Source organism: Manihot esculenta, chromosome 1, assembly GCF_001659605.2.
Source record: "Manihot esculenta cultivar AM560-2 chromosome 1, M.esculenta_v8, whole genome shotgun sequence".
Lineage (NCBI taxonomy): Eukaryota > Viridiplantae > Streptophyta > Magnoliopsida > Malpighiales > Euphorbiaceae > Manihot > Manihot esculenta.
Window position 1 is genome coordinate 33503944 of NC_035161.2, and position 8589 is coordinate 33512532.

At 36.4% G+C, this 8589-nt stretch overlaps 2 protein-coding genes across 6 annotated transcripts; one reads left to right on the forward strand and one right to left on the reverse strand.

Annotated features, from left to right (window-relative positions):
- Positions 1–350: 350 nt before the first annotated feature.
- On the forward strand, positions 351–4698 carry LOC110622737 (NAC domain-containing protein 37). Of its 5 annotated transcripts, none has more exons than XM_021767351.2 (5): positions 362–465; positions 570–856; positions 2379–2555; positions 2808–3079; positions 3962–4698. In XM_021767351.2, exons 2-5 carry the CDS (start codon positions 844–846, stop codon positions 4565–4567), a joined length of 1068 nt encoding a protein of 355 aa, XP_021623043.1. In that variant the 5' UTR covers positions 362–465; positions 570–843; the 3' UTR covers positions 4568–4698. The 5 variants fall into 5 exon arrangements, with proteins under 5 accessions (XP_021623059.1, XP_021623043.1, XP_021623037.1 ...); XM_021767358.2 differs by having other exon boundaries at positions 364–465; positions 711–856; XM_021767367.2 differs by lacking the exon at positions 570–856 and having other exon boundaries at positions 351–465.
- A 2376-nt stretch (positions 4699–7074) lies between these two features.
- On the reverse strand, positions 7075–8046 carry LOC110601802 (histone H1). Its single transcript, XM_021739125.2, has 2 exons — positions 7782–8046; positions 7075–7703 (listed from the first exon to the last, which is right to left on the reverse strand). Exons 1-2 carry the CDS (start codon positions 7953–7955, stop codon positions 7218–7220), a joined length of 660 nt encoding a protein of 219 aa, XP_021594817.1. The 5' UTR covers positions 7956–8046; the 3' UTR covers positions 7075–7217.
- Between the last annotated feature and the right edge of the window lie 543 nt (positions 8047–8589).

An 8589-nucleotide genomic window follows, 5' to 3' on the forward strand; every position in this document is an offset into this window, starting at 1 on the left:
AATTAATTTGGCAATATTTCTAGTTCATTTAAGAATTATAAAAATTAAAAAGGAAATATTATTTTCTGATTATATTTAACATATAACAAATTTAATTTAAATTAATTTAATTATATATATATTTGTTTTATTTATTTTACGAATAACTCGCTAGATAAGTTGCAATGCAAAGATACATCATACGATATAATAAGAAAGAAGAGAAAATAAAAAGAAAAAGGGAATGACGTAAGAAGCAAGGGGGAGGGGGCTGGGGACAGCCATCAACCCATGCGCAATTGAGCGGTCCTCCCTTCCTTCCCCTTCTCTTTTATATAATCTCTTCCCTCTGCTCTCCTTATGGAATTTTTCTTCTCTCCTTTTCTTTCTTATTAATTTCATCTCCTCCTTTCTTTCATTTCTCTTCTCCTTCTCCGTTAGTTTCTTATCCATCACCAACCCACATACAGCTCCATCTCTCTTGAGGTAAGCTTTGTACTTGCATGGAAAATTCCTTCTCATTGCAGAGAAAGAAATTTTATTTTATTTATTTTTCAAATGATGTGCACGTTTGCTTTCTCCTCCTCCAGCTTCCAAATGGGAATTTGCTGCAAAATTCTCTCTTACTCATCTTGAATAGCAAATGGGTTTTTGTCATTTGCATACTTTGTGGTCAATAGTATCTTTCTGATCACCTCTCCTTATCTTTGCTATTGATCTACACTATCAAGAGCGAGGTAGCACTACCACATCCCTTACATTTCCAAGCAGAGAAAAGAAGTCAAAACATAAACACACCCGATCGAAGAATACAAGAAGACTAAATATTTGGTAAAAGATTGTTAGAAAGTTGATTTCTTTGCCATGATGAATCTAGGTAAAATCTCAAGCTCATTATCCTTTCTCACTGAGTGCACGTTCATACAGCAGTCTGTTCATCTCTCTCTCTCTCTGTCATAGAGAAAAGTACCTAGTCACTTAGTAGCGTAGCTAACACCTTGACAAGAAAACCTCACCCAAATTAATTAAGCTTGACCCTGCTGTCTCTGTGAAACACTAACTCCTTGACAAACAAACCTTACCAATCTTGGATGAGCATTACAGGTCACATGGGACTAATTATATTTATCTTGGTTTAAATTACTGTCAGGACAAAGAGGCCTTACCATAAGTATTATTCTCTTTCTGGGTCTGCATTTTCTTTTTTTCTCTCCTAGTGAGTCTATCAAAGAAAGAAGAAAAAAGGGAGAGAGGGGCAGTTTCTGCCATGGAAATTCTCGACAAAGAGACAAGATGGACAGAGCCCATTTCAGCAATGAGACACAGACTCTGCAAGAACCTTAAGAGTGCTTTTCTTTTCCCTTTTTAGTATCTATCCCCATTCTCTTTTCAGGCTTCATCCAATATAAACTTAGTGTCCCCCTTTTTCCCTTTTTCTCTCTTCTTCATTTTTTTCTCTTTCGAGAAACGCATGCTAATTTTGTGATAACGTCATCTTCTAAACTCTCTCTTTAGTCTTTACAACCTCAAATAAAAAAAAAAAACACTAATTTCCAATTCTCTTACAAGCTTATGTTTCTTTTTCTTCTCTCCTTGGTTTTCTAGCATTCTCATATATAATTACCTAATTAGTATAAATATATTGCTAGTTTCCAGAAGGGTGGGTTTTTTCCCTTAAAAAAAAAAGGATCTTTTTCTTTAGCCACCATTATTATTTTATTTTTTCTAAAAGGAAATTATCTGGGTATTTTAGCGATGTACATATTGTTTATTTTTTTTATTACTATTGTTTGTACCATCATAATTGAAACCCCGTTCTTGATGCATCATTTCTAGCATTCACCAACACAAGACAACATCATTAGCACAAACCTCGAGTTGTCCGTTTCTTGAGACCTGCACAACCAACATAGGGCTAAGTTCCTCCAACTTCCTCTTGGTTTTTATCAAACAAATATTTATACAAACTCTCATGATCACTTATTTTTCACCTCCACCTCCTCCCCCTCCTCCATCTTTTTCTTTAATTTATCCCTATAAAAATTAATCATTGTAAGTGAAACACTGTTCTCTTCTTGTTTTCCCACCACACGCTAATTTCTTTGCATAGATAATTACCATATGGTGTGACTGTTGCTCACCACCAAATGAGTTGATGATTATTCTTGATAACACTTGTCACCTTTCTCTTTGGATGGTACTTGATTATTTCTTTTGATATTTTTCTTTTCTTTTTGCCTTCCTTCTTTCATAATTGATGGGTTCTAGCCAGCTTCCCTATTCTCATGTATTTCTTTTCATAATATTTAGAAGTTCGTTCAATTTTATTATGATTTAAAGATGATATATGAAAGAGCATATTGATGGTAATGTTGGTAGTGGTGGTGAATTTGATGCAGTCCCAGCTGCTATGATGGAGTCAATGGAATCGTGTGTCCCACCTGGATTCCGGTTTCATCCCACGGACGAGGAGCTCGTTGGATATTATTTGCGAAAGAAAGTAGCGTCGCAGAAGATTGATCTTGATGTTATTAGAGATATTGATCTGTACAGGATTGAACCATGGGATCTACAAGGTTTGCTATCAGTTTGTTTTTCTCGTTTTTGTTGTAGAGATTATCCATAATAAGGTTGAGCTAATTAGATCGACGGTATTAGGGTTTATTACTGAACAATGCTGTTTACTTGCACTCTACTTATAATCCCAGATGTATACGGGAGATTTTTCTTTCATATCACTAAATATTTCGTTTTCTTTATTAGGTTTTTTAAACTTTTTATATATACAGTGACTGATACGTTAATCTGGAATGTTTCGAAATGAGCAGAGAGATGCAGGATCGGATATGAAGAGCAGAACGAGTGGTATTTCTTTAGCCACAAGGACAAGAAGTATCCGACGGGGACGAGGACTAATAGAGCTACCATGGCTGGGTTCTGGAAGGCAACAGGGCGAGACAAGGCAGTTTATGACAAAACAAAACTGATTGGCATGAGGAAAACTCTTGTTTTCTACAAAGGAAGAGCACCAAATGGCCAGAAAAGTGACTGGATCATGCATGAATACAGGCTTGAATCCGACGAGAATGGTCCTCCACAGGCAAGTATCATCTCATCATCACATCTTATTATTCATTAATCACTTTCTCTCACTAGCTTTTATTTGACCTAAGTATTGGGAACTCCCTCTCTTTTCCCTCTTTCAAGAGTCTATAAAAGGGGTTTGTTAGGAATCCATTACTATCAGTTACTGTATGAAAAGTTTTAAATTAACACCTGTCTCCTCCCTCTATCTCTCTTTTTCTAAGGGACATTATAATTAGCTCTTGGAAAATAATCCTTCTGCGCACCCAACCTAACACAACCCACATCAATTCTCAAACGCATTAGATTCTTAGTTTCTTTTCGATTCATAAGAAATAAAACTCATGACATGTAATATTTCTGTTCATGCATTGATGAGCACCGTAGCCGTTGAATCTCACATCGCTTGATCCTTCATGAAAAGAGATAATATGACTCTTATATGAGCTATAGCCGATTCTTTCCATAAACTAGTTTTTAAATGAGTTAAGTCTAGTCCAAATTTAAAGGTAGCTACTAGCTGGATATATGAATTCAGAAAGAAGGATGGCTTCCACCATCTTTTAAGTCAAAAAGTTAGCTTTCTCGTTCCTTTTCTCGTATGGGATTGTCTCTATCTCTTTCGCCCTTTTCTTTGTCAAAGGAAACTTTCCAATTCCCTTCTATCCTGTTCATCAATTACCTTTGACTAATACTCTCCCTGCATATCCATCAAAGTAACCTCTCTTTACCAAACAAAAAGAGACTTAAAAAAGTCCAACTTGAATTTCATGCGTAAACCTCTTTATATAGTTAATCAAACTTTCTGAGCTTGTAAGAATTTAGAAATCAGATTAAATAGAAAAATATTTTGATATGTATAATTATGTTAATCAAGGTTTTGGTCAAGTTACTGCAGGAAGAAGGATGGGTAGTTTGTCGCGCTTTCAAGAAGCGAACAACTGGGCAAAACAAGAACATTGAAGGGTGGGATTCAAGCTACTTCTATGATGAATCAAGTGTAGTTAGCTCAGTAATTGATCCAATTGATTATATATCGAGGCAGCCTCAGAATTTCTTGGCACAGAATTTCTTGTGCAAGCAAGAACTAGAAGCAGATAACTTAAGTTTTATGAACTGTGAAAATTTTGTACAGCTTCCTCAGTTAGCCAGCCCATCTCTGCCATTGATAAAGAGGCCAAGTTCGATGTCTCTTATATTGGAGAACAATAATAACAATAGCAATAACAATGAAGAAGAAGAGCAAGCTAGAGGATGCAACGTGAACAGTAACAAGAAGAAAGTAACTGACTGGAGAGCCCTTGACAAGTTTGTAGCTTCTCAATTGAGTCAAGAAGACAAATACGATGGTGACAATGCAGTTTCAAGCTTTGGAGGAGAATATGGTTCAGACATGTCATTGCTGTTATTGCAGAGTGGTAGAGATGACGAGAACAAGTTCAATGGATTTTTAACTTCAAGCTCTGACGACTGTGATATTGGAATATGCATATTTGAGAAATGAAGCAAGAAGAGGGAGTTCATAAGAAAAAAAGAAAACAAGCTTCTATTTGTACTAGTATAATTAATTATATATTCTTGTAAAAATGCGGTTGTGCATGAGTGGTCAATTAATCTATATTCTCCCTTCTCTCCTGGATGAGAAAATCATTCTAGTTAACAATTTTTAAATTGCCATAACCGAAACAATAAGCATCGGCCGCCGAATGAAGAGCTAGAGAGATATATAAAGAAGAGAGCAGTCTCACTTAAATTAGTGGAACTGGAAAGTGACAGTAGATTGGCGGTAAAAGTCATCTTGGGCAGCTCGGAGCCAGAGGCGGCTGTCGTGGAATTTTCCGGCTATTACTTACAAGAGATTAGGATTGTTCGGGTAAAATACATAATAATTATAAAAAATAAAAATAAAATTTGAGGCTTTTGAAATGTGCATGTACAGATAACGGGTCGGAACCGACATGAAGCGGGCCAAGTATGGCGAGGGAGAAGGAGAGCTTGAATTTGAAGAAAATTGGAAAAATGAAGAAGCATGGGAAGTAGTAGGTGTGGAATTGGTGGGGCCATGGGTTGTCTGGCATGCGTTCCCTGTTGGGCACTATGCTTCGTCTCTATTTACAATTTTTTTTATATATAAATAATTTTATTTTATTGAGCCCTCGAGGGTTGTCTTAGCTTCACATGTCCTCTTAGTGCTACACATCACTAATACAGTGTGGTACGGGAACGGATAATTTTCTTTAATTAATTAAATATATTTGACATAATAATCCCTTCCCAAATTGCTCAGTTTATTTATGGCTTTGCACTCCATTATATTTTTTTAATTAAATTAATTGTGAGATATTTATTTTTAATTAAGCCATTTGTACACATTTCATCCTTTAAGAGAATTAATTAAGAAGATAAATTGAAATCCTTTTTAAAGAAAAATGCAGATACAGAGTGATTGAATTATTGCGCAAGGGGAAAGCTCATGCCCCAAACAAGAGATCAGCAAATTAGTATAATCGTTGACCAAAGCAAGCTTTTTTCTTTTTATGAGAACAATGAATGAGTGATGCCAATAATGGCAATCATCAATATACCCACACTTTTTTTTTTGTGTCCTTTTCATACTAAGGAAAAATTAAAAGAGGATGAGGATAAAAGAAAAAACCAATTTTATTGGGAAATTAATAATTATAAATTTTTTAAAATGCTAGAATAGCACCTTTCTTTCCACATGAAGAGGAGCCTTTGTATAATTGCTTCATTTAAAAAAAAAAAACAATCAAATTTAACGTCTTGTTTTGACCACCTTTTTATTTATTCGTTCGTTTATTTTAAAACCAGTTTAGCTTTTCGGCTTTTTTCGCACGCATAGATTAAGTCCACATCTGGATTCTATTCCCATTAATGCAATTTCAGTATATTGGGACACAAGCTGTAAGGCTAACGTCCACCTCAATTAAATTAAATTTTTATAAACTTTTTAATTTCACACGGAATGAATGTATTAAAAATAAACTTATATAATAAAAAATATACTCGTTGTGAAGGGCTTCGTAATTTCCGGGGCTAAATTCCAAGAGCAATTGGGCCGATGTTAGACAATGGAGCCATTGTGAAAAACGGAGGCCTGGGTCGATTTTCTGCATTTGAGTTCATTGGGCTGGATAGTGGATTTTGCAAAGCACAATGGATTTGTTATTAAGAACCGAACCTTTACTTTCAGTACAGCTGAGCTTAGGCCGCGTAAAAGATTGAAAAGACTAAAATCTCATTAAAGCTTCAATGTCGGAAAGGCATTTGGCAGGACTGGTAAGCGACCATAAAAACTTGCTCAGCAGCATCGCAGGACAGAGAACAGAGGACAGGACAGGACATTAATCTAATAGCTTAAAGCATCTTTTAGCTTAAGAATTTTGCAGGAAAAGTTATTGAGGCACCATTCTTGTGTTCGGATTTTAAACATGCCAATATCAAGTTTCACATTTATCTCTTCGCTTTAATCACATGTAATATTAAACCAATGCCATTAATCACGGTCTAGCTGTACCCCAAATTGCAGTGACCTCCATGATCAACTTGAGAAAGCTATGCGCAAAGAAAACAAATTTTCAAGAGCACCCAATACAACCCAAGATGACGAAAGCTACAATATGGTGTTTAATCATGTGGACCCTGAGTGTTTAGCTGTACCCCAAATTAATTTTCATGACCGCAAATGAAAATATTTCAGAAAAATCAGGGTAACAGCGAATCAATTATTAGATAGATTCAGTGAAGCGATGATAATATTACTCGTTAAATATACTACTGAATTTGATGAGACCGATCACATCCACCAATTTCCATAACAGTCGGCAAAGATAGGCGCAATAAGAGTCCACGTGGCATAACAGTACGTCCCTCCAATAATCCCCTCCATTCCCCAATTTCGAGACTGTTACGAGAGGGTGGCGGCAAATATCGATCGTTCACTCTTGATTCTTGCAAAGCATGAAACCAGAGCCTATACACCGATCAATCAAAAACAAAACCACCAAAACTTACTTCCATTAACCCTAAATTTTTCCATATATTACAATCACACACACTCAACCCATATCCCTTACTTACACATGCCATACAGCCCTAACGTTATTACGTCATCATTCCCTCATTTTTTACATCTAAGAAGCAGCAGCAGCACCTGGAGTTTTCTTCATTCTCTTGGCGGTTGGAGACTTGATTGACTTTGGCTGTTTAGGCTTCGCAGGAGTTGATTTCTTTGTCTTCTTTGTTCCCACTCTCTTAGCTGCAGGCTTTGCAGCTTCACTTTTGTTCACAGACCTTGTCTTTCTCGTGGTGGTCGTGGTCGTGGTCGTGGTAGTGTTTCTTGCTTTTTTGGTTTCTTTAGCTTCCTTATCTGCTTTACCTTTAGCCTTTGGGACCTTTCCGGTGCCTTTCTCTTTCTTGCCTGCTTCTGATAGCTTGTAAGAGCCTTTGATCTTTATAAGTTTTCCTCTGGAGGTCGAGTTCTTCAATTGTAAAGCTAAGATTTTCTTAAAATTTGCAGGTAGCACCGCCTTGTGCTTCTCTTCCATGTACTTGGCTATGGCGTATGGACTTGATCCGCCAGTCTTCTCGTCCAATGCCAACAGAGCTTCCTTGATCATCTGAGTATCCCACAAAATTAAAAAAGATTTAAAGCACTACAACTACGTACAATAAATTAATCAAAACATATAACACACCTGAAAATATGGAGGATGTGAAGCGGTTTTGGGCTGTTTAGGCTTTTTCTCCTTGCGAGCTCTTGGCTTCTTCTCCTTCACTGGCTTTTCAGTCGGCTTGACCTCCTCCTCCTCTACGGCAGGCGCCTGCTCGACGGCAGGAGCTACCACTTCTGCTTCTTTCTCGTCAGCCATATCAAATAACACAGCTAGAACAAACAAGATAAAGGAATGACTCACAAACAAAGCTGCTTATCCGATGCCACTTTGAAAAAGTTAAAAACCAGTTGCTATATTTATAGCGAGGCGATGGTCTGTTACATGGCATTGTGATTGGTTGATTTGATAAGTTCGAGATAGCCAACGTGTCCAAGGAGAGATCTAGAACGTACACGTGGAGAGATATCAAATCGTTGTTTATTATACAAGTTTCACGGTGCATAAAAGCATTGTAGATAGGATAGTCCACAGGTTTTTTTGGTTTTGTTTATCAAAGACAAGCATGAAGGATGTGTTTTTTGGTTGGATTTGGGGCTAAATTTTTCTGGGAATGTTAGGGTTTTGAGGGTAGAAATTTGTGGAAATTGAAGATTAGAAAATTTAGATTCTAATGATGCTTAAATGTGGTAAAATGATTGTCATTTGGGTACGAAATAAACTTTAGAAGAAAAACAGTATCCGTTTTCTTTCTTTTGCCTTAAATATGTTCATAATTTGACTTACTGAAATTCTATGGTTGTGTAATTATTTTCACAAATTGAACTCCTAACAAAACCTTGTCTGTAGTTAATTTAAACATAATAATAATTATTTTTTTATGCACTCCGAG

Bases quoted from the DNA above. Each gene is read 5' to 3' on its own strand.
- LOC110622737 (XM_021767345.2), top strand. The intron at 2,556-2,807 runs GTTTGCTATCAG...CGAAATGAGCAG, and splicing joins TGAACCATGGGATCTACAAG to AGAGATGCAGGATCGGATAT. The intron at 3,080-3,961 runs GCAAGTATCATC...AAGTTACTGCAG, and splicing joins ACGAGAATGGTCCTCCACAG to GAAGAAGGATGGGTAGTTTG.
- LOC110601802 (XM_021739125.2), bottom strand. From the start codon at position 7,955: ATGGCTGACGAGAAAGAAGCAGAAGTGGTAGCTCCTGCCGTCGAGCAG. The intron at 7,704-7,781 runs GTGTGTTATATG...TGGGATACTCAG, and splicing joins CACATCCTCCATATTTTCAG to ATGATCAAGGAAGCTCTGTT.